The sequence below is a fragment of the Centropristis striata genome, chromosome 9 (genome assembly GCF_030273125.1).
Source record: "Centropristis striata isolate RG_2023a ecotype Rhode Island chromosome 9, C.striata_1.0, whole genome shotgun sequence".
Lineage (NCBI taxonomy): Eukaryota > Metazoa > Chordata > Actinopteri > Perciformes > Serranidae > Centropristis > Centropristis striata.
Window position 1 is genome coordinate 13,631,211 of NC_081525.1, and position 26,740 is coordinate 13,657,950.

General features: G+C 35.7%; 1 protein-coding gene across 1 annotated transcript; it reads left to right on the forward strand.

Annotated features, from left to right (window-relative positions):
- The first annotated feature begins 41 nt into the window (after positions 1-41).
- Positions 42-26,740, forward strand: si:ch211-247n2.1 (calcium-activated potassium channel subunit beta-2). The gene is made up of 5 exons (XM_059340340.1): positions 42-314; positions 22,942-23,046; positions 25,509-25,679; positions 25,842-26,037; positions 26,114-26,740. The coding sequence occupies exons 2-5, from the start codon at positions 23,000-23,002 to the stop codon at positions 26,396-26,398; spliced, it is 699 nt and encodes a 232-aa protein (XP_059196323.1). The 5' UTR covers positions 42-314; positions 22,942-22,999; the 3' UTR covers positions 26,399-26,740.

Below are 26,740 nucleotides of genomic sequence, written 5' to 3' on the forward strand. Positions count from 1 at the left end.
TCTATCCCCAAAATAGTTGTTTTTCCTCATCCTCCCTCATCTCATCTCCTCCTGGTCACTTCCCCAGTTTCTGTCCCTCTCACATCATCGTCATCACACACTGATTATTAATATGAGCAGCGAGGGGCAGTGTTGTTATTATGGTTGTCCCTCTGTCTGCAGTATGGGAGGCATGCTGAGGGCTGCTCCGTCCCTCATAGACACAATAATACATGTTGGCTCAGTTTAGAGGACACTTCTTAGCATGCCATGGGATTAAAATACAAAATGAACACCTGCAGCCAGGAAACTTTTGACTTCAGGAGCATTTGAAGGTAAGCTTTAACAGTTTGACCAAATATGAAAAGGGGGGAATCTTTGCTTGAGAATTGAGAAGTCCTCTGATGATTTTGTTGTTCGTGGAGGTGTTTGATTACACTGGCCAACAGTTTGGAGGGTTTACGAGGCGCTAGACTACTGTCGTTCCACCACACTGCAAAAAAAAGAAAAGTTGGGTGAAGTCAAAATTTCAAGGCAACAAACTTCGATACAATTTAAAGTTGGACAATTAAACTAAATATTTTAAGTTTTGTTTTTGAGTTTGCTCAACTCTGAATTCAGATTTTTTAACTTATAATTTTACATTGTAATAACTTTTAATCCTTACTTCTGCTAACTTCTGCAATGTGCTGAATTGGCACTAACGTTCCTATGAAATGTCAGCTAATGTTGCGACCACAATTTTGAGTTAGCATTGATACGCTAATGGCTACTCTTGTAGCTGTAACAAGCAGCGCCGCTAGCATCAGTTAGCCGCTAGCATTAGTTAGCCGCTAGCTTTCGCTAATGACCTAATTTCACAGATTTCCCGCATTTCACAACAAAGAAATAAGAGTTATCAGAACTATTGTCCCTTGTTTTGAACCCCAACTTAAATATATAAGTAACAACAACTCACAAACTTGTTTTTGAGCAGACAACTGGCTTCCTTTGTTGTGCTAACTTACATTATTGCCCTAAATGTCAATAATTTATTTCCAAGTTTTAACAATCACTGTTTTAGGCAAATCACTGTTTTAGGCAAAAAGTACAAGTTGGCTTTTTTTTGCAGTGCACTAGGTGAAGCTCGGCTGTGTAATTTCTGCTTTTGTCAGTCACTCAAATGAAAGCAAAATCTATGCAATGTGTCCTATGCTGGCTGTCACTTCTGACATCTGATCTTTGGCTTCATTGCGACAAAGTTTCTGCACAACATCTGCAATAACCTAACTCACAGCATACTGGTGTACTCAGAAAAAGCTTTATTTGACTCTGATCAAGGTTATTATAGTTAATGAAAACTAACGGATTAACTGAAATAAAAATAAAAAGGAGAGTTTTTAAAAAACGATAACTAACTGAAACTGTATTTTGTGGTTCCAAAACTAACTAAAATTATAGTGAAAATGTCCTTAGTTTTCGTCTTTGTCAACTTTTTTCATACGTAAACCTTTTTGGTTCATATGAAACCTATTTCATCTATTTGGTTTAATGACTTAATAAACTTATTGGGGCTAAGATGGATAAGATAAAGGAAATAAAGGCAACATTTATTGTGACCTTATTGAATCGCGCACCCAACAAATACCCCATTACAAAAAAACTAAAACTAACACTAAAACTAATAAAAACGAAAGTAAAACTAAGCATTTTCCAAAAAAAAAAAAAAAACGAATTAAAACTAACAAACTCACATTAAAAACGAATTAAAACTAACTGAATGAAAAAAATTGACGACGAAATTAAAACTAAAACCAATGAAAAATCCAAAACTATTATAACCTTGACTCTGATACTATCAAGATTTTCATATTGGATATTTTGTCAATATTGAGAGCTATTTTTTTAGACAATGGATCAAATTACAAAATTGGTAGTACCAGTCACTAGTTGTGACAAACTGACTGATCACTCAAGTTTCACTTTTTGTGTCAACATTTTTCAGCTCATTGTTTTGGTTTGAAGCTCACAATTTCAGTTTTGTTTGATGGGCCATGGCTAACTGGTTAGCATGCTAATTTCAGTAGATATCTCTGCAAGACAGTACATAAGACAATACAGACATCTTTGACATGACATCAACAATGTCACTTCACATTCTGCTAATAGTTATAGCTCTTTTTAAGAATGCTTTAACCCTACGGAGTCTCCAAAAGCGCCAAAGCATGGCTTCTTCATCACATACGTAAAATCAAAGCTGAACAAAAAAAGACTCAAAATGACTAAAAAAAGAGACAAAATGACCAAAAAAAGACACAAAATAACTGAAAAAAGACACAACAACAGACAGAAAGTGACCAAAAAGACAAAAAAGACACAAAAAGACACAAATGATCAAAAAAGACAAAAAATGACAAAAAAATACACACAATAACTAAAAAAAGACACAACAACAGACACAAAATTACCAAAAAAGACACAAATTGACTTACAAAGACACGAAAAGACATGAAAAGGATTCAAAAATGGACAAAATAGCCCAAGACTCCATGAGTTAAACTAAAAATATGGTCACATCTTACAAATTGCACCTTTAAATGCATTTGCAGATTGTCAGAATTTAGGTACACAAACTTTCGTCTGTGGCTCAGTTGGTAGAGTGGTCACCCACTGAAGGGACGGTTGGTGGTTCGATCCCTGACCATGGCGCCTACATGTTGAAGTATCCTTGAGCAAGATACTGAACCCTAAATTGCTCCTGATGCTGCGTTCATCGGTGTGAGAATGAATTCCCAATGGTGGCAGGTGGCACCGTTTAGGGTATCCTCTGCCACCAGTATGAATGTGTGTGTGAACGGTGTAAAGCGCTTTGGATAAAAGTGCTAAATAAGTGCAGTCCATTTACCATTTTTACCACTAGGTTTAGGAAAAGACTTACCTACGTTTATTATCGTCACCCTGTTAAAATAATCGCCTAACTCATTTTTTCAAGTTTTGCAGGAAACACAAAAAACTTCACCAAAAGTGTATCATATGACATTTATTGGTCATTTCACTCAGAAAGGATGTAACAGAGGATGGCTATTGGCGTAGTAATAACACTGTGTGTAAATTATGTAACTTAAGAGAAATAAATTACTTAGGCATTTTTTTGAACATGCCTTTGTGACTTAAGCAAGATATGGTAACACTTTATTTTGAAGGTGTCTACATAAGAGTCACACAAGCCTGTCAGAAACATGACATGACAAGTATCATGAGCATTAATGTTACTTCAAAGTGTCATTAATGTTCATGACACATCCCATGTCATGTTTATGACACGCTCATGTCACTCTTATGTAGACACCTTCAAAATAAAGTGTTACCATATCTTGCTTAAGTCACAAAGGCATGTTCAAAAAATTGCCTAAATCACATTTTATTTTGACTTAGGCATAATAAATCCGCTTAAGTCACACACTTGACATAGGCCATTATCTTAACTCTATGGAGTCTTTTTAAGAGTTGATTTCTTATTTAAAGCGTACAACATGCTTATTTCTAGATTTAACAATCTTAATTTAAGAAATCTTGTCCAATGAAATTATCTGTCCATGCAGCAAGATCATTTCCCTCAGATTTAGTGTTTTTATCTTTTTTTTAGACACACCTTTTTGCAGTTTAGCAGCTATTTTTGGCATGTAAAATTTAGAAGAAATGTTATATATTGATTTTGTTTACATGTAAAGTATAGTACTGAAAGTAACATGTAAAATATTCCTATACATAACTTGTATCTATTTTATGTATTTGTCATTTGCAAGATTACATTTAAAATTTGGTTTCTTTCTCCAATCCAAACTAATGAGTAACAATTGTGCACCTAAACACACACCCCCGCACACATATACACACATTTGTGGCTTTTGAATAGCCTTTCCTCCTCCCAAAAACAACATCATAGGTCCTTTGGGCAAGCAGCTTTGTATGACCCAGATTTTTCCCTCAGATTTAGTGTTTTTATCTCGTTTTTAGACACACCTTTTTTGCAGTGTACAGTCTCAAAAATACTCTCTCTAAATTTAACCACCAAGCTACTGTAAACTGTAACTCAGCTGATAATTTAATTACATGTTCTAAAATGACTTCCCAGCAGTCTGGATCATTCCATTAATGGTACCTCACTATGGGGAGCCACAGAGTCTGGTCTGAACCATTAACAGCAGCTCTCTGCCATTAGCACTCATTCTGACACTCACAACAAAATATGTCTGGGACAGGCCCGCCGTAATCCTATCTACAACATATCACACTGTCTTGTTCTCCCCTAATTCAATCCCATCTCAGAGGTCAGGAAACAAAGTTTGGCAATTTACCAATGCGGCTGTACTTTTACCACAAGATACCTGTGCCACTGAGAAGAGAGATGTCTTTCAGGTGAAGGAATAAACTTCTCCAAAAGCTCCAAATCCAGACTTCTTCATCACATCCAGACTAGAAAATAAAGCAGCGTGGAGCCCTACTGTAAATTTACCTCTAAAGTTCTGGCTGTAAACTCCATGAGGCCAGTTTCAGTTTGATGATGATATACCAAGTACAACTGGAGACAAGCTCAAATATATTTTGTATAAAATGATAGAACTGGATGGAACCCTCTTATATGTTATATTTGCAACCTTTGTTCACATTTGCAACGTTTAGGACTAAAAAAGAGACAAAATGAGAAGACAGAATGACCCAAAAAAACCACAGAAGAAGACACAAAATTACCCAAAAAAGACACAAAATAACTAAAAAAGACGCAACAAAAGACAGAAAAGGACACAAAATGACCAAAAAAGACACAAAATTACCAAAATTGTTAGGGTAAACACACAAGACACAAATAAAATAGAGTCCCACTAGAATGAAAACCAGAGTTGGATGACAGGATCACACACAATCACACGATCACATTTATGTTGTTTTTTCTTTGTTTCTTTTTGGTTCAAAATGTTGATCCAGTAAGTCAGAATAAAAAATCAATTATTATCAGGTCATATAGGTGAAGTTGTGCTGAAAAAAATATATCAATGTGGCATTTAAACCTTTTTTAAGTGGTGTATACAGGCAGGATGAAAAGGATTAAAAAATAGACAGAATAGCCCAAAACTCCATGGAGTTAACTAAAAGTACAAAAGTATCAACAATAAAATGTACTTAAAGTATCAAAAGCAAAAGTACTCTTTATGCAGAAAGGCACCACTCAGATTGTTTTATACACAATCGCCCATAAAGTTGGAATAATTTTGTTGGCTTTTCTCTAAAGTTTTGGCTTTTCCAGAAGTTTCCATGTCCAATTTAGTGCATCAACTCTTTTTCAGCAAAGGTAAAAAAAAAAATTTGTGGGTTTTTATGTGGGGGGTTTTTGTGTGTGTTTTTTGCAGTTTTTTTTGTGTTTTTACATGTGTTTTTTGTGTGTTTTTGTGTATTTTTTTGTGTTTTTCTGTTTGTTGTAATTTTTTGTGTTTTTATGCATTTTTCCATGTCCAATTTAGCTCATCAACTCTTTTTCAGCAAAGGTAAAAGTTTTGTGTGTTTGTGTGTTTTTACATGTTTTTTGTGTTTTTTTTTGTTTTGTTTTTTTGCGTTTTTCTGTTTAATGTTAATCCAGTAAGCCAAAATGACAAAATAATAATCAGGCAAGGTTGTGTTGAAAAAAATGATACCAACATTTTTAAAATGATTTATACAGGCAGAATGAAAAATAGTCAAGACCCATCAAAATAGCCCCAAACTCCAAACACCAAAGGGTTAATAAAGTGGGTGAAAGTGAAATAAATAATTGTTAGATCATGCTGAAGTTGTGCTAAGAAAATACCAAATACCAAACATGAGTATAGTGAATATTATGTGGTATATCAGACCCCAGAGGGTTAACATAATATTGGCTCCTACAGCCTTGGTTGCTGCAAGTCCTTTGATGTGTCTGGGCCTTTACAGTGAGTTCATTTTACGGCAGCTTTATTTTATAAGCTGCATTATAGCGCTTTGATTCTAAACAAGGCTGAACAGCTGTGTGAGACTCTCACTGACACAGTCAGGTGGCAGAAGACAACTGCAGGCTGTACACACTGAAACACATGCCACCCGGATTACCTTCCAGAAAGAGAAGCATGACATCACTGCTGGGACACACCATGTGTGTGTGTGTGTGTGTGAGTGTGTGTGAGTGTGAGTGTAACCCTGTCACAGAGAGCGTCAGCACCTGTGCCGTCACCATGCCACCTGACCAACCCGCCTTCCAGGAAAGCCGCAAGTTTTATGTGTCGAAGAGCGACAAGTGCTTTAGCTTACGAGCTGCTCGATATGAAACTAGCATGTGTGTGTGTGTGTGTGTGTGTGTGTGTGTGTGTGTGTTCTTGTACTTCCTACATAGTGAGGACCGGAACACGTTTTTAACCCTCTGGGGTCTGATATACCACATAATGTTTACTATACTCATGTTTGGTATTTGGTATTTTCTCAGCACAACTTCAGCATGATCTGACAATTATTTATTTATTTCACTTTAACCCACTTTATTAACCCTTTGGAGTTTGGGGCTATTTTGATGGGTTTTGACTATTTGTCATTCTGCCTGTATAAACCACTTAAAAAATGTTGGTATCATTTTTTTTCAACACAACCTCGCCTGATTATTATTTTGTCATTTTGGATCAACATTTTGAACACACAAAAACACACAAAAAAAACATGAAACATATATAAAATAACAAAAAACATACATAAAAAAACACATAAAAACACAAAAAATACACAAAAAATGACAACAAACAGAAAAATGCACACAAAAAAATACACAAAAAACACATGTAAAAACAAAAGTTGCACTAAAATGGACATGGAAACTTGTGGAAAAGCCAAAACTTTAGATCGCCTTCATGGAATCCAGAGGGTTAACCAACAGAGTGGGGACATTTTTGCAAGGACATTTCAGCCAGTCCTCACTTCTTTAAAGGCTTTTTTTGAGATTTCAGACTTTGTTTTAAGGGTTAAAGGTTACAATTAGGTTTATGTTAGGGTTGGGGTTGGGCATTTAGTTGTGATGGTGAAGGTAAGGAGTTAGGGAACAAGGTTATTATAGTTAACGAAAACAAAACGAAATAACGAAAACTAGAATTGAAAAAACATTTTCATTAACTGAAATAAAACTTTTAAACTTTTTTCATACATATTGAAGATGAATAAAATTTACTGTGACCTCTTTTAATCTCCCACCCAAAATAATACCTTGTTACAAAAAAACTGAAACTATAACATTAAAACTAAAGCATTTAAAAAAAAATATAAACTTAACTAAAACAAGCAAACTCACTCTAAAAACTAATTAAAACTAACTGAATTTGAAAACAAAAATTCACAACCCAATTAAAACTAAAACTAATGAAAAATCCCAAACTATTATAACCTTGCAAGGGAATTCACTATTCCAATGAGGGTCCTCACAAAGAGATGGAAGTACAAGAATGTGTGTGTGTGTGTGTGTGTGTGTGTGTGTGTGTGTGTGTGTGTTAATGTACGTGGTGGTGTTGATGTCTCAGGATACATTAGGGGACAGTATGTGCGTCTGGTATAGGATGTATGGTCACATCAGAGAACATTCCTCTTGTGGTTTTCACAGCACAAGACATGCTGCCCATGACCTTTTTAACAGTTGGAAGAAACGTGAATAAATAGCTCTGAGTATATGTGTCCACATACGAGACATTTAAATTAATCTTATAGGCTTTTTATAAAACATATTTAGACTTTAGTGTTACAGCCTACACTGTAAACAATTAATGTAGATTTTACGGTGAAAAACTGCTAAACCATGACAGTAAAAGACCTTCAAATGATAAATGGGTTAATTCAGTTTAATTAACAGTGAAACACTGTAAATGTATTTATCAGCCAAAACAGTATTTTTTTACAGTTTAAAAAAAATACATAACTCCACTGTAAAATACTCTTGCACTGTGTTTGTAACAAAAATATACTGTAATACAAGCCATGACTTAAAATGTATGCATTTATTTTTTGTAAAACTACTTTTTCTTACTGTTAAATGTACTAAACACCATATCTCTAATAAAAATATACTCTAATATTTAATTGTAAAATCTTTAATTTATGCAGCATTTATAAAGTATTTTCTTGTCAATCATATGGCAGAACAGCGTTTCTTTTGATGGAAAACCTTTTATTTTTTACAGTAAAATATGGAATAAAATGGCAGTCTTACATATGAAATCAACAGTGCTAATATCATTTTACCGTAATATTAGAAAAAGCTGCACCATATTTGTTACGGTAAAGTTCTGGCAACCACAGCTGCCATTTTTTTAACGTAAAAACAACAGGGTTTTTTTTTACAGTGTAAGAAAGAGTGCTAATACCACACTGCATAATTACTCCACTACAAGTAAAAGTCCTGCATTCAAAACTTACTTAAGTAAAATTACAAAAGTATCAACAATAAAATGTACTTAAAGTATCAAAAGTAAAAGTACTCTTTATGCAGAAACGTTATAGAAGGTTGCCGATAAAGTTGGAATCATTTTGTTTTCAGACTCAATCCTCTGTTAATTGTGGTTTAATTTTCATTTTTTACAGTAAAATATAGAATAAAATGGCAATCTTACATGTGAAATCAACAATGCTAATATCATTTTACCGTAATAATCGAAAAAGTTGCACCATATTTATTACATCAGTTGTTGTTGTTTTTTACTGTGTATAACGATGGCACTCTTCATTTCAAAGTAAATAATCACTTTTTATCCATTTCTTTTTTACCTTCTTACACAAATTACATCACATGTCATGCTTCTGTTTTTATCCATTGAAGACACCACCTTCACATACACACATTCAACTCAATTTAATTTTATTTATAGAACCCAGAAACACAAATCACAGATTTACCTTGAAGGGTTTTACAGTCTGTACAGGGTATGACGCCCTCTGACCTTTGACCCTCACAGCATACAAGGAAAAACTCCTCAAAAAACCCTTAACAGAGAAAAAACAGAAGAAACCTCAGTGAGAGCAACAGAGGAGGGATCCCCCTCCCAGGATGGATAGACTTGCAGTAGATGTTTTCATACACAACAGATCAACATAGAAAATTAGAATTGATAGAATGTAATAGGGGAGAGGGAGACAGTGCTATTATTTCAGATCATCATCCATTAAAAGGTCAAAGGCGGTGTGTCTCAGACTGCTGCGACCACAGGAGCCAGACATGACATAATGGCTGCTAATGCAATCTGAATTCTTGCCCATCTGCTGAAAAAGTAACAGAAGACTATGATGACATTCATTTTACTCACAGTACTACCTTTTTATATAATATTAGTTGTCAGCGTGCAGTTGTACAAATCACAGGTACTGGATTTGAAAAGGAGACACTATCTTTGACCACAAGAAGACATAAGAGCTCTGAAATAATCACCTATCAACATTCAGATACTCTGTATGAACATAAAGACTTAGTATGTCAAAATAAAGACTTTGTATTTCAAAATAAAGACTGTATTTCAAAATAATGGCTTAGTATTTCAATATAAAGATTTTGTATTTCAAAATAAAGACTGAATTTCAAAATAATGGCTTAGTATTTCAAAATAAAGACTTTGTATTTCAAAATAATGGCTTAGTATGTTAATAAAAAATACTTAGTATTTCCAAATTAAGACTTTGTATTTCAAAATAAAGACTGAATTTAAAATAATGGCTTTGTATTTCAAAAATAAAGACGGTACTTCAAAATAAGAATAAGAATAAGAATAAGAATAAGAATAAGAATAAGAATTATCAAACAAATTACAAAATTATTTAAAAAAAACACACAGAATTACCAAAAAAAAGACACAAAATCACCAAAATAAGACACAAAATTACAAAAAAAAGTCACAGAATTACCAAAAAAAGACACACAATTACCAAAATAAGACACAAAATTACAAAAAAAAAGTCACAGAATTACCAAAAAAAGACATAAAATTACCAAAAAGAACTTCAGGTTATAGGGCGTAATTTTAAAATCACCCAGAGGTTTTACAGGCATTTTTTCCAGGAGTTTTAGGCCTAAATGGGTTTAAAAAAAAAAAAAGACACAAAACTACGAAAAAAGACAGAATTATCAACAAAAGACACAAAATTATTTTAAAAAAACATACAGAATTACCAAAAAAAGACACACAATTACCAAAATAAGACATCAAATTACCAAAAAAAGACACGAAATTACAACAACAAAAAAGACATAAAATTACAAAAAAGTCACAGAATTACCCAAAAATTACTATTATTATTATTATTATTATTATTATTATTATTTTAAAATTGCCCATAGGTTTTACAGGCATTTTTTCAGGCGTTTCAGGCCTAAATGGGTTAATAAAAAAGACACAAAATTACCAAAAAAAGACACAGAATTACCAAAAAAAGACACAAAATTATTTTAAAAAACACACAGAATTACCTGAGAATTACCAAAAAAAAGACACAAAAATACAACAAAAAAAGACACAAAATTACAAAAAAATGTCACAGAATTACCAAGAAAGACATAAAATTACTAAAAAAAAACTTAAGGTTTTAGGGGGTTATTTTAAAAAAAAAATTCCAGGCATTTTTACCAGGCGTTTTAGGCCTAAATGGGTTCATAAGATAGATTCCTGACTTTGTGTAGATCTATTTTTATGTTCAAGTCTCTCTCCTCCCTGAACAAGCACAACCCACATCCACACAGTCCAGCCTCCCCCCACATCCACGCTGACAGATGCTGAAGAGGCTGAAGAGGCTGACCTAAAGTCAGCAACACTGCACCTCACACCTCAGTCAGAAACAGAGCCACGAGACTTCTCTCACCTCAGACTCGTGGCTTATTATTTAGACAATGGCTCCAGACGATGGATGATTACTGACTGCTACCGCTTTTTTGCTTTCTGTTTAGTTCTGCAGAACCCATTAGCAAATATAGTTACTTTGGTTACTTTAATAAACGCAGTAGTTTGGATAAAGGTAAACACCAGCCCATGGGTGGAGGTGTTGTAAAGTGCAATGTGCCATGTTAGGAGACAACTGCTCCAACAGTTTGAACCTTGACTTTTGTCCAACACCACCTTCAGAAATCAGGTGAGCTTCATTTATCATCACTGTATCATTTTTAGAAGTCCTATATGTGGTGCAGTGGTTAAATATGTCTGTTGGTACTGGGATCTGCATGTGTTTGGGTTGATACACACTGTAAAAAAAACTTGTGTTTTTACGGTAAAAAACTGGCGGCTGTGGTTGCCAGAACTTTACCGTAATAAATACGGTGAAACTTTTTCTAATATTATGGTAAAAGGATACTAGCACTGTTGATTTCATGTTTAAACCTTAATAGGGCACTCATTAAACCTCTGAAGTCCAGGAGATTTTGGTTCAAATTTGTCAACTTCCTATGCATTAATTTCTGTCTGTGTTTAGCATCTTTCAGTCTGTCCTTACATCACATGCATGGCTCCTTTTTCTCCACATAAACTTGGCTATCAGTCAGATTTTTCATTTTATTTTAATTAAAGTATAAAGCTGCCGAAAATACTGAAAATACAAATAAAAGACATAGGTGTCTATGGAAATGTGCCATTTTTAAAAACCATTTATACACACAAAAACAGCTGAAAAAATAAATAATAAAACTACAAAACAGTCTATTTGCATGTAAATTAAAAAATAATAGTAGTTTTCATTGTAGAAGGAAAATTCACATTTTAAAAATGGTCTAGAAACATAAATGACACACTGTGAAAGCTCCTATGATGCACTTTCAACTGGCTTTCTCAGCTTGTCTACATATCATATATAAATTAAGTTATTACTGTAAATAAAACATGTGTATTTTCAATAAATAGATGGACTCCAGAGGGTTAAAATACTTGCAAAGGATATTACATACGGAGTGTGGACTGTGTAAAAAAACCATACAGACCTGGAGGAGGGGGGTAATATTTTGAGGGAAAAGTTTACGAGATGTGGCAAATCTAGTGGCAAAGTGGCAAATCTACGAGAAAAAAATGTGCACATTTACAAGATTTAAAGTGGTGAATCTGTGAGAAAAATGTTGCTTTTTCCCCCACCTTTTTCTTGTAAATCTGCGACGTTTTTCGTGCAGATTTGCCACTTTAAATCTCTTAAATCTGCAACTTTTTTCTTGTAGATTTGCCACTTTAATCTAGTAAATTAGCAACTTTTTTCTTGAAATATTTGGTTCTACGACCTCACATAGAGACATGGGGACCCCATTTTGATATCCACTGAAGTTACCAAATACGGTATTTCGCCAAACAAAGGGTTAAGATTGCCATTTTATTCCATATTTTACCGTAAAAAAAATAAAAAAGTTTTTCCGTCAAAAGAAATGCTGTTCTGCCATATAATTGACAAGAAAATACTTTAAAAAAGCTGCATAAATTAAATATTTTACCATTAAATATTACAGTATATTTGTGTTACTCACTGTACATTTAACAGTGAGAAAAATGCAAAAATGACAGGGATGTTTTGTTTATATATATATATATATATATATATATAACAGTATATTTTTGTTACAAACATGGTGCCAGTGTAAATTACAGTGGAGTAATGTATTTTTTTTTAAACTGTAAAAAATACTGTTTTGGCTGATATATACATTTACGGTGTTTCATTATTTCTGAAACTGAATTAACCCATTTATCATTTTACGGTCTTTTACTTTCATGTTTTAGCAGTTTTTCACAATAAATTTTTTTTTTTACAGTGCAGGTCTGATTAAATCATTCAGGTTTTTGGTTTGAATCTTGTGTCGTCAAAACATCCTGACAAAAGTAATTTCAATTTTTGTTCATTTTTTTTTTAAACCTCTTAATACTGGGAGCTTTGTACTGTAGCTTCTGTTAGCATAGCTGCACAGGCAGACAAGAAGAGTTACTCAACAGCTTTGGAAGTCTCAGTTAAGAGCTTTAAGCTAGTAGGCTTTTAGCAATGGTGTGAGGTTCTTTACGTTTAATTGGGAGATTCTAACAACTCTGTTCCCCAGCTGTCTCTTATTAACACTTGACAGAGCTTCCAGTTTTCAAGCTAGAAATAGATCATCAACATTGCTTAGTCTAGTTTATATACAAATATACACTCACCAGCCACTTCATTAGCTAGCAAAGTGTGCCTAATAAAGTGGTGGTCTGGACGTGTTGTGCATTCAGAGCTGCTCTTCTGCAGACCTTGGTTATAACCAGTGGTTATCAGAGTTACTGTTGAACCGGTCTGGCAATTCTCCTCTGACCTCTGGCATCAACAAGCATCAAGGCTCTCTGGATATTTTCTCTTGTTGTTCTCTGTAAACCCTAGAGATGGTTGTTAGATCAGTAGTTTGTGAGACACTCAGACCAACAACCATGCCACGTTCAAAGTCACTTAAATCACCTTTCTTCCCCATTCTGATGCTCATTTTGAACTTCAGCAGCTCATCTTCATCATGTCCACATGCCAAAATGCATTGAGCTGCTGCCATGTGATTGGCTGATTAGATATTTGTGTTAACAAGGAGTTGAACAGGTAACATAATAAAGTGGCCCGTGAGTGTATATAGTTGTGCTGTTGCTGACAGCATGTCAATATGACAGTTAAAACATAATTTACCTTTGCTCCCAGCCTTTGGAACATTTTACCTTTGCACATCAGGCAGGCCTCCTCACTGTCTGCTTTTAAAAGAAATCTTTAAACCCATTTTTATTCACTGGCTTTAACTCAAAACGAGCCTTTGCTCTGTTTTATTTGCTTTTATCTGTTCTTTGTGGTTTTTAAAATTAAGATTAAATTTAAAATTGAGATTAATTTTAAATCCCACTTTTATTTACTGGTTTTTACCCAGCATGAGACTCGCTTTGTTTTAGTTGTTTTTATTTGTTCTGTTTTTATTGTTTGTCTGTCCTGCCATGGACAGCACTTTGTATCAGCTAACGCTGTTTTAAAGGGCTCTATAAATAAAGTTGATTTAATTTAGCAGACGCTTTTATCCAAAGCGACTTACAGAAGAAGGGAAACAATCAAGGTATAGTGCAATAAATGTGATAAGAGGCGTTAGTGCAGCAATAAGTGCTAGTGAGGATTCTTTAAGGAGGAGAATTGTCGTGTGGTGCTGGGAGAGAAGGAACTCTCTGAAGAGCTGGGTCTTCAGGAGGTTTTTAAAGTTTTTTAGAGAGGGACGCCCCTGCTCTGGTAGGAACTGGTAGTGCGTTCCTCCCATGGGGAACAACAAACGCAAAGAGTCTGGATTGCCTTGGACGAACGGGTGGCAGAGCCAGGCGCCGTTCTTTGGAAGAGCGCAGCGGTCGTGACTAGGGTGGCCATTCATCCGGCTTTAGGCCGGACAGTCCGGCTTTTAAATGCCCTGTCCGGCTGCAGGCGCAGCCTTAATCCGGACACTCATTTGTCCTCCTTTTCAGAAAATAACAAAAAAGGTCCGCCTTTTGACACGTTACCTTGTTAGTTTAATACTTATTGGCTAAAAATGTGTGCCAAAAAAGCTGTGTCAAAATAAGTAATTTCATTGGTTACATTTTCGTGTTGTGGCAAATCAACACATGGCTCATTTGAATATTCAAATGAGCCATGTGTTGATTTGCTACAACACCAGTTGCTACCACCAGGCTGTCAATCAAGCTCTCAGCGACTGAAAGTCTGAAAATGCCAAAGCTAAAGACCTCCTTTAACCCGAAATGGGCAAGATAACACAGGTTTGATACAAAAAGTAAGAGGGATGAGTTTCATTTTTTTTTGTACATTATGTGGAAGTGATGTAGATGTGAGCAGCAAAGGCAAAGCAGCTATCAGAGACATGCTAGCACTGACTAGCATCGAGCTAATCAGAGTACAACTCTGCTTAAAACCGGATCATACCAAACAAATATCTGCTTCCGTGTATACAAAGTGTCCTCCTTTTTTGATGTGAAGGAAATGGCTACCCTAGTCGTGACGTAGCATATGCTTGAATCAGGGCGTTTAGGTGCAGAACCGGAGACAACTTTGTAGGCGAGCTTTAGAGATTTGAATTTGATGCGGGCTGCAACAGGTAGCCAGTGGAGCTCGATGAGCAGCGGTGTGACATGTGGCCTTTTTGGCTGGTTGTAGACCAGGTGCACCGCCGCGTTCTGGATCATCTGAAGCAGTTTCACTGTGCAGTCTGCGGCTTTGCTGAAACCTGCACACGTCACAAGGAAAAATAGGCGAGACCCCAAATCTTTAGCTGTGCCTGAGCTGTGCTGATCAGGTGGGCTGTGTGGCTGCTCTGAGACATCTTGTGACCCACCGGGGAGCCTCAACCCCTCAGTTGGGAACCACTGGTTCAAGAGAGGGTTTAGATCATGGGTCTCAAACTTGCGGCCCGCGGGCCAATTGTGGCCCTCGTGACGATATTTTGTGGCCCCCACCTTGATATGAAAGTTTAATGTGAGTTTTATATGAATGGCACTTTACTGTGTTGTGTGTGGAAGGTCCCTTTAATTACTTTTTTGTAATTTTGTGTCTTTTTTAGTAATTTTTTATTTTAAATAATTTTGTGTGTCTTTCATTTTGTTCCTTAAGTAATTTATTTTATTTTTTATTTTTTGGTAAATCTGTGTCTTTTTTTGGTCATTTTGTGTCTTTTTTTGGTCATTTTGTTTCTATTTTTAAGTAATTTTGTTTTTTGGTCATTTTGTGTCTTTTAGTTTTAGTTTTAGTTTATAGTTTTTATGTTATTGTTCTTATTTGCTTGTTTATGTACAGCACTTTGTTGCGGCTGTGGTTGTTTTTAAAGTGCTTTACAAATAAAATTGAGTTGAGAGTTGAGATTTTAATCCTAAATTTTGATTCTTCACCATCTGTGTTGACATTTCCCACCACTGAGCATCTTATCACCACTGTAGACTTCAATGAAGTCAAGCTGTCGCTAAGCTGCAGCTAAGAGCTCTCCAGCGCTAAAAGGCTGAACCAGTGTTCACACACAGCGTACATTTACAGGATAAGAAAATATTGACTCAGGCAGCCGTCAGGTGGGCCATCATTCATGGCCCTATTACTTTCATAGAGCAAGCGTGTCTGTGTGTGCAGTGAAGTGTGCCTCAGTCAATATTTAGTCCTGTCAGGTTGAATGCTCCTGTTTTAGTTGCCAGGTGGAAACAGCTTCCTGATGTTTTGCTCTGATGTTTGTTAAACTCCCCAGCGGACTTATTCCCAGGCTGTCTGGAACAAATTACATGTAGTTTATCTGGTCTGAATACTTTTCATGGCAGTGAAAATGTTTGCTGCTCAGTGTGCTGCTGATTTATTGAAAAGAAGAGGGTCAATGTGTCAAGGACATGGATAGTTTTAAGACAGTGAATTAACAAAGATAGAACATCTAGTATTGATTGGGATGTTGAAAGTCCTTCCATCTTCAGTGCTTTAATCAATGTCAGTGATTATTATTTTGATGCTTGCACGCTTGAATTCTAGACTGCCAAAAATATGAATCCAATAATGCAGCATTGCATTATGCATATGAATGTATGAATGCATTCATTCATACATTCATTTTCCTTAACCGCTTATCTGTGTTGTGGGGTGCTGGAGCCGATCCCAGCTGACATTGGACGAGAGGCTCACAGGGCTGACACATAAAGACAACCATCCACGCTCTCATTCACTCCTACGGACAAGTTAGAGCATGGGTCTCAAACTCGCGGCCCGCGGGCCAATTGCGGCCCTCATGACGATATTTTGTGGCCCTCAACTTGATATGAAAGTTTAATGTGAGTTTTATATGAATGGCACTTTACTGTGTCGTGTGTGGAAGGTCCCTTTAATTACTTTTTTTGGTAATTTTGTGTCTTTTTTTGGTAATTTTGTGTCTTTTAAGTAATTTAGGTTTTTTTCTGTCATATTGTGTCTTTTTTTTGTAATTTTGTGTCTTTTTGGTCATTTTGATACTGCCTCCAGCGGCCCCCAGGTAATTTGAGTTTGAGACCCGTGATTTAGAGTTACCAATTAAACCTAAGCCGCCTAACCTAAGTCTTTGGACTGTGCCACACTGAAACAGAACAACCACACGCCAGATTCAAACTCACAACCCTCTCGCTTGCAGGCGAAAAAAAACACATTCATGTTTGTCCTGATATGATGAGAGCTGAACGAGAATAAGAACAGTTGAAGTGTTTGGTGATGGAGGAACCGATAAGGTTGGATCCACACCGTTTCACTGGCTCTGGCTCTGATAGAATAATCAACAGCACCATCAGCTGGATGATTTTGAATCACACTTCCATCAGTCCTGCATGTAGCTGCAGCTGCTGCTTTACTGACAAGACACTGATGACTTTTTGCTTTTTCCAAATTAAGAAGCAACCAAGGCCTATTATATGGTAGCAAAACATCAGAACCAGAACATTATAAACAGATCATTCAGTTTTTGAGAGATTTAAAGATGCACAAATAATATGTTTTTAAACTAATAATGGGTCAAAACACAATGTGTGATGTAACAAACCCCCAATTAATTTTCAGGTGACTCTCTAGTTGCTCTCGGCTTTATGGAGCCGTCATGCTGTGTTCACACTGAACGCGTAACCCATAAATGTTACCTGCGCTCTATCCACACTGCAAAAAAGGTGTGTCTAAAAACAAGATAAAAACACTAAATCTGAGGGAAATGATCTTGCTGCATGGACAGATAATTTCACTTGACAAGATTTCTTAAATTAAGATTATTACATCTAGAAATAAGCATGTTGAACGCTTAAAATAAGAAATTAATTCTTAAAACAAGATCAATTAAAGCTGCAAGCAACGATGAACTGGTCCGAGCAGAGTGCACTGACAATTATTTGTTTCTTACCAAGATAAAAACAACTTTAGATTAAGAAGTGTCAGATAATTGATCTTGTTTTAAGAGTTATTTTTTATTTTTAGTTTAAGAACACATATGGAATTAAGGATCTTTTTTAAAGTGTTAAACAAACCAGAATATATTTAATATTTTAGATTCTTGGAAGTAGCCACCTTTTGCTTTGATGACAGTTTTGCACACTTATCTTTGCACAGATATGATGAAACTGCAATTTTAAATATATTTACAGTGCAGTAACTTAACATATTTCATGCTCAAATGCATGTATAACAGTATAAATAGGAATACAAAAGGTTTGAAGCAAATAAAAAATAACCACAAAGGAAGATTTCTTTTGCTTTCCAATAGATCATTTACAGCAGATTTGCCACTTCTTCACCACTGCAAACCTGTTTTTTAAGAGCCTGACTGATTGTAGATTTTCAAAACTGATTCTAATAGCTGGTACTTGAGAATAAGATGTTATTTTATTCTGGTATTTGTCAACGAGGGAAATGTTTTTGGCAAGATTCCATAAATTTGGTTTAGTAGGAGCTGTGTTAAAGATATGTCTGAGTTAGATATTTTACAGTTGAACAATCAACTATCACAACAAAACAATTAGTAATTTTTTTTCACAGTAAACTTCACTGAAAGTTATGTTAAGTATGAAAAAAAATTGTGATTTATTTTTTTTTTCAGTGCAAGAAGAGCAAACCAACATTAATTGCAAGAATTAATTTTGTGCATTTTTACACTGCATTTTTAAGATTTCATGCTCAAATGCATGTAGTTTACAATGTAGAAAATATATTAAAAATAAAGAAAAACCTTTGAATGAGAAGGTGTGTGTAAACTTTTGACTGGTACTGTACGTACACAAAGCAATGCAGCACCACCCTTTTGCAGAACCTGGTCTCACAGGAATCTGTGAAATAGCCACGGATTTGCTTACCTCAAAATCCGTGGAATAGCCACGGAATAACTCAAATTTCTGTGAAACTGACACGGATTTCGCTACAATGCAAGTTATTGACAGTCATATCCCGTGGCTATTCCATGGATATTTTTTCCTATTGGTATGTTCCAAGTCACGAGACTTTCAAGGTCCCGGCGATCAGAACAAAAAACATGGCGGACAGTTCTCTCATTTTTAGTGAAAAAAATCAATATTTTGACTTTGTTTCTGCATAAAAATGGATTTTGATCACATTTCTAGGAAGAAATATATGTTTTATTTTCTAAATATTCACTCAGTGAATGTACATAATCACTTTGTATCTTGGAATAGCCACGGGATATGACTGTCATTAACTTGATTTGTAGCGAAATCCGTGTCAGTTTCACAGAAATTTGAGTTATTCCGTGGCTATTCCACAGATTTTGAGTTAAGCAAATTTGTGGCTATTTCATAGATTCCTGTGAGATCATGTTGCTTTTGCATGTGTTGTCCTTTCAGTTCTCCTTTGTCGTATTTCCAAGGTTATGGCTTTGGTTGGAATTTCCTTCCTCTGTTTTCTGACCTTCACAACATCAGCTTTCACGAGACAGCGTGTTTTCCACTTGTGCAAGAGGTCTTAAACTGTAAAGGAATGATAGTTATGTGTTTCAGACAGCATGTCCACATACCATTTGTCTGTGTGTGTGTGTGTGTGTGTGTGTGTGAGCGTGCTTCTCCATTAGTTTACAAAGATAACTGTCTTTAGACAAATATAACACTCAAAGACATGTGTAGGTATGCAGTCAGTCAACACACTCATTACACATAAATCAAACCAACACATGTTCTCAGGACAGCCCCACACTTATTTTAGGTTGCATTTTTTTCCACACTAACAGGAGGACATTCAGGCAGATTGATAGGCTGTCACACTGCCTGTATTTCTTTGAGGACATTTAGAAGGTAAGACTGCTCTGGATTATAAAATCAAAGAACAAATGTAAAAGACTAAGAATCTGAACAACAAGCGACTTTCAATATGTCTGTTGTGGTATTACTGTTGTGGTAATATCGCATTTCCACCAGGTCGGGAGAACTGCAAGGCACACATTAAAAAAAAAAGAAAAGAAAAGAGAATGGTTAACTCAATGAGATATAGATGAAGACTTCTTAGTAGTGATGGCCAAATGAAGCTTCATGAACCTTTTTCTTTAATTTCTGAGACCATTAGATGGTGTTCTCTGTTCCACAAAGGGCTGAAACTACACTAAAAGCCATTCCTTGAGCCTTTTTCTCTAAGACAGGGGCCTCAAACATAAATTACCTGGAGGCAGTATCAAAATGACCAAAAAAAAGACACAAAATGTCACAAAAAAAGACACAAAATCACCAAAGAAACCCACAAAATTACTTAAAAAAGACACAAAATGACCAAAAAAGACACAAAATGACTGAAAAAACACTGCATTACTTCAAAAAGATGCAAAAAATGACCAAAAAATACACAGAATTACCAAAAAGACACAAAATTATTAAAAAACACATACAATTATTTGAAAAAAAGACACAAAAATTACCAAAAAAAGTAATTAAAGGGACCTTCCACACAAAACACGGTAAAGTGCCATTCATATAAAACTCACATTAAACTTTCATATCAAGGTGGGGGCCACAATATATCGTCACAAGGGCCGCAATTGGCCCCCGGGCCGCAAGTTTGAGACCCATGCTCTAAAACAAGAGCCCATGTGTTGGGGCCAACGAATACAGCTAATGCTTTGTGAAGCTTCATTTGGACATCACTACTTTTTAGTCCCTAGTATACAGGTCAGGCGCAAAACAATAGATCCTACATTTCCAATAGTGCATTAGACTATTTGACTCCCCATGTCTGGTTAATGCTCATAATTTTCAAACTCCATGCTCCTGCTTTATAATGCAGCTTTTCTATTAAATATCTATCTATCTATCTATCTATCTATCTATCTATCTATCTATCTATCTATCTATCTATCTATCTATCTATCTATCTATCTATCTATCTATCTATCTAATATACGTCTCCAAACCAAATACAAGATAACCCCGATGACATCATCACACTCTAAGAAATGATTCAAGGAGCCTGTAAATGTGACAGTAATATAAAGGTTTGCATACTAAATAAAAATGCTGAATATCATCATGATGAGTATTTGAGTTGACGACATCAAAATTCATTAGTAGAACTCCAACAGGAATCTTTGTGTAAAATGTCCATATATAAATTAAGTTTACTTCTTCAAAATAAATTGATATTTGACTCACGGATTACCTGGTTTAAATATTTGTAAAAATGTGTGTACAATAAGTGTAAAATCAGTCAGTACAACACATTTTTTTTAAAGAATATCATAAGCAAATTTTCAGTTATATCCTACAAATGTTTTCAATTATATTTACTCAGTTTGTTTAGTGAATTCTACTCAGTTTTCCATATGGTTAACATAATATTTCAGTTACATTTACTCAAGTTATGTGGTAATTGAGCCAAGTCAATTCATTCAGACGTACTGAATGAAAATATTAATTAAATTTACTCATTACTCATGTTTTGTTTAACCGATTTGAGAGGTTTCGAATCAACTCAATATTTTTAAGTGTAAAACTGCTGCACTGATTGAATTAAGTAATATGCAGTATTATTTTTTTAGGGTTATTTTATCAGACATTAGAAAGATAGCCCCTGGATCACACACAATCCCTAAAAAATTAAGTCTCCGGTATACATGAAAAGAGGTGGCTGCATGTGATGATAAACACATGTTGAAGACTGTGAAAACTTAATTCGGCACTTGCAAGATGTGATTTGAAAACATTATAAGCAGAGTTAACAGGTTGCAGACCTCTGGCTACGGAATGAACTAAAACTACATGTGCAGACCTTAACACATGTACATACTGTATACATACAGACATACACATCATAGCTGACAGTGCTGTAACCTCTGATGAAAGAGACCTGGTAATCCTGGGTTGTAAATAATTGTGTGGCATGCTGTGTCCACTCAGTGATGACATATTAATGTAGATTTTGACAGCCAGCTGGGGTTGTTTTGCCTCTTTGATACTATCTACGGTCTGTGCACTCTATTTCAACTGATATTTATAGGATTTTTTTTTGTTTTGTTAGAAATGTTTTGAAATGCATTTCAAAGAGAACCCTCTATGGTACACATTATGGTGCCATTTAGGAAAAAATGTTTGGAGTGTTTTTGTTTTTTGTCTTAAAATAGACTAAATAAACATAATCTGAAGAAGTTTTTGGCGTTTGTTGCCTGTTGCCATGTGTGGAAATTCAAAGCAAATAAGACATTCAAAGTTATCTATTTTAGTAGACAATGGCCTATAGGATATAGTTACAGCCTAAACTTGACTTTACTGCAACCAACATCAAATATATCTTTGTTAAATTTTAAAGATCAAAACAAATTTATGATGAATGACATGCTTTTGAACATTATGTATATACCTAAACACACACTACCAATATCTCATGCTGCCATGCTGATTCCATAATGGTTCATTGTTTCCTCGAGGCAACATAGCTATTTTCCATCATTGTACATTGTTGCCTCAGGATGACAGTTGCATTTTAACAACTTTCCATTATTTAATTAGAAAAAAAAATTGCATGAAACTATCGAAAGGGAAGGTTTACTCACCTACGTTTTGAGAGCTTTTTTGTGGCGCAAAATAGCAAACCTGTTAACTTTGGAAAACTCTGCATAAAATGGTTTCAATATGGCCTCCTGAAGATCATGTGACAAATTAAAGCATTGCTAGTGGTTCCCTATACTCTTCCCTCTTTTTTAAAGTGTTGCATCGCTCAAAAACATGCATTGTAGAAATTTGACAGGCCAAAAATGGGAATGTTGCCTTTGGGCAACACCATACAATAGAGGGTTAACCTTATTTTATATTAACCTTATATCTTAACCTTATATGTTGTTTTACGACTAAATTGGTCAAGATTGTTGTGCTCACTGGAAGTCTGTTTTTGAAGTCCATGTGAGTGCCTGACTTTAAATATTAATTTATTTATTGGGCCCTAGCCTCCTGTCATTTTGCGAATGTTGAGGGTCTGTCAGGTTTTTCTATAATTGTCTTATGTGTTTTGCAGGTGGGTCAGCACCTCTGGCAGCAACGGTGGACTACATTTCCCACATTCCTCGGAAAGAATGTTTCTGTGGGCAGGAAGTAAAACAGATGGAAGAAGTGATCGCAGGTATTGACTCTTGCCTTGCTTCATTTGTGTCAGAGTTAATTCAAAAATATGTTGTAACTAGAAAAGGATACATATGCTGGACATTGTATATTCAAATCTTTAAACAAGCCTAAATGTCTTCAAGGGACAATGGTATTTGTGGTTAAATTAATCACTTAAAGTTGTTTAATTTTCTTTTGAATTGTGATTGGATGGTGACTTTGATCTCAGGTGTAAGCCCAGTCGTGTTGCTGGTTTGTATTTTAGCACTAAAAGAAGTTGACCTAATCTTGGCAGAGAAAATCATTGGAAGCAGTTGGACTGCCATTAAAGTTTACTGAAACCATCATTTAAAGAATAAGAGATGAAGCAGTTGAACTGTAAACGATTAGAGGATTTAGGTTTTTATGTTTTTGTTTATGTTTTTAAAGGATCCCCATTAGCTTGTGCCGTGGCAGTTCGCTAGTCTTCCTGGGGTCCACATTCCAACAAGTAATACTCAACAGTCCTACAACAACTTTAACAGTAAAAATACATTCCAAAATACATTAGAAAAGTGCAGCACAAAAGTTCATTACAAAATGCAGCACAAATTTAAAAGTCAGTTTGTAGAATCAAACCATTGAATTATAGCCATTTGGATTAAATGTTTAGGAATAATTGGTCAAATGCATTTGATCAGAAAACAAATAAAACACAAAAAAACAAAACAAAACAATACAGCTTTAACCAGTATCATTGATTGTAATCCTGGACATCATGAATCCAGGCAAACATCGCTTCTATAAAGAGTAGCGTCCTTTCAACCAAAATAAACAAAAAAAAATTTAAATAAACCCCCCCAAAAATATAATAAGCCCTACACCTAACATTAACCACTGACAAAGTACATCTTTAATTTCTTTTTGAAGGATATTTTGCTTTTTTCTTGACGGATATCAAGTGGTAAATCATTCCATATTTTACTTGCTCTATAAAGCACTGTTCTTTTCAGAGAATTAGTTCTTGGATGAGCTTGCACAATATAGGTTGTGGACCTTTAAGTGACACTTAAAGTTGAAGTGTGTGCAGTGTAAATAGCTGAAATGCCAGTCGATATGTAAGCAGTGACAACAGTTGAAATGTCAGTTGGAGTATTTGAGCTGTCAGTTGATGTGCAAAGGCTGAAAGCACTTAAACTGTCAGTTGAAGGATCTAAATGATCAGTTTTAGTGTTGTGACGAAAGCAGTTGAAAATGAAGTTCCAGAGATAGCTGTAGTGTGTGCAGTGAAAGTGTCAGTTAGTTCAACAACCGAGGCAGGACAACAAACATGACAGAAAGTCGATGATCTGTAACGATCAAGTTCAAATGCAGAGAATTTGTTAAATATAATATACAAATGTAAAATTAAATGATGAAGAAACAAATCAAATCAAAGGATTTACTTGTCTAAACTCGTAATAATTATCCCGAAACCCAGGCATATGATCACATTCAGGGTCCTATTTATACCAGATGCGAAGTGGTGCACCTTCTAGTGAGACACATATGTCTGAAGTTGTCATTTTCATGACCAGCATCCACTTCGTGCAAGAAGCAAATTAACTTGCACCCATCTGTGCACCTATGGGTGTGTTGATATTGGCTTGATTGGTGATCAAGGGCAGTTGAGTGGACATCTGGCAGTGAGTGTGTATGAGGCAGGCGTCTTTATACTGGCTTGATTGGCGATCAGGGGCAGCTGAGTGCACATCTGGCAGTGAGTGTGTATGAGGAAGGAGTTTTATACTGTGATGAGGCCATTGACCAATAAAAACCTGGTCTAAAGTCAGTATTTTCCTGCTATTTTGATTTGAAAAAAAATTTGAAATATTAAATGAGCTTATGGAGGTGGGTTTATGCTTTTGCTTATATGCAGTCAAATGGAGTTGTTCATGGGACAGAGGAATGGGAGACGGTGGAGGCAAAAATGCTTGCTTCAATTTGCTGAATCTGCCATTTAATTAACAATGCACCTGGTACAGGTACACCCTGGTTTGATTCATATTTTGGCCAAAACACACCTAGGATTAAATGAGAGACCAAATACAACCCTTTTGTCCCTTGCCCCTTACTTATGCACCGTTAACTAATAAAAGTGAGCTGGACAGGCCCTAAATCCACTTTGACCATGAGCTATAGATTACATAAAAAGTCAGATAGAAGTTTTCAAAGATCAGCTTAGAACAACTAGCAAGGTTTTATCTGAGAATCTCATTAAGCACTTACTTTAAGCTCATAAGGAGCTAAAGGTTCTATAAGGGATACCTGTAGACACATACCTGTATTGAAAGATAATGAAATCAAAGGTAGCCGGTGCAGGCATCACCATAGCTAATACACTGTGATGCCAAATATGTCATGTAATAACCCAGAACTTCTTTAGAAGCAACTGTAGTGTTTTTACCAAAGACATTTCAAACAGTTGAGGTTCATTTTTAATGTTTTATTAACCTTTTTCAGATCTATCTACCAGAAGATTCGTGAATATGAGGTCCTGGACAAGAGGAAGACGGTGACGGCTCTGAGGGCAGGAGAGGATAGAGCCATACTGCTGGGCCTCAGCATGGTGGTGGTCTCCGTCATGATGTACTTTGTCTTGGGAATCACCATACTGCGTTCTTACTCTAACCGGTAATAATACGTCACATAATCACTTAGTTTCAGTTTGGTAAACAGAATCGCATGTTCTTTTTTGCATGCCTTTATAGTGATAGTATTAATTAAAAACTAACTAAGCATAAAAAATCATTAAAAGTGTGTTTGCACTGGAAAATATTTGCTCTTTCTCCACAGTGTGTGGTCTGACGAGGCCAGCTGCGCTATCGTGAACTCCACCGTTGTAAGTAATGTAAACTGTTCATACAGTTGTGGAGCGGAGTGCTGGAAGAGCTCCCGTTACCCCTGTCTCCAGGTCTACGTGAGCCTCAACTCCTCAGGAAAGGTGGTACGACTGTTGCACAACGAGGAGACGCAGGAGAGCAACCCTGAGGTTAGGACTGTGGAAGGTCAAAACATGTCCGCAACCTTAACACAAATGACCTTAATGTTCTTTCTTTATTCTTCAGTGCTTCTACATCCCAAAGTGCCGTAAGGACTATGCAGCCACGAATGTGATAGTTCAGAACATTTCTGAGCGTCTCAAGTCTCAGCACACAGTTCAGTGTTTTGTGGACCCGACAGACAGAATGGACACTGCCATCCTGACACAGGTCTACAGTCGGGTCGCTGTCTTCCACTCCCTGTTCTGGCCAACCTTCACCTTGATTGGAGGAACACTAATCATTGCCATGGTGAAGCTGACACAATACCTGTCCATCATGTGTGAAAGCCTAAGCAGCATTAAGAGGTGAACTGTAGGAAAGCCATACATTCAAAAAGGAAGTTCCTGTGACATTGATATGGGGACAAATACAGCAGCTCCAGGGGCCAAGACTGAAAGAAGAAGAGGAGGGAAAGCTGTCTGTGACAGCTAGAATGTTGGGATCAAGCTGCTAAACAGAGGAGCTTATATTTTTGAGACCAGGTCAAAATCCAGATTTGAAGAAACTGGTTTGCAACAAATTTGACCTACTGGTGGTTGAAGCTCAGTAACATGTTTTGAAACTATAATTTCCACTATTTTCGTTGGCCAGTCTGTAGTTTCAAAGAGGATTTGTAATGTGACATAATATTATTGATATTGATTGATTGAT

Coding starts and splice junctions, on each gene's coding strand:
- si:ch211-247n2.1 (XM_059340340.1), top strand. CDS start 23,000: ATGTTTCTGTGGGCAGGAAGTAAAACAGATGGAAGAAGTGATCGCAG. Junction 23,047..25,508: donor GATGGAAGAAGTGATCGCAG/GTATTGACTCTT, acceptor AACCTTTTTCAG/ATCTATCTACCAGAAGATTC. Junction 26,038..26,113: donor CGCAGGAGAGCAACCCTGAG/GTTAGGACTGTG, acceptor TTTATTCTTCAG/TGCTTCTACATCCCAAAGTG.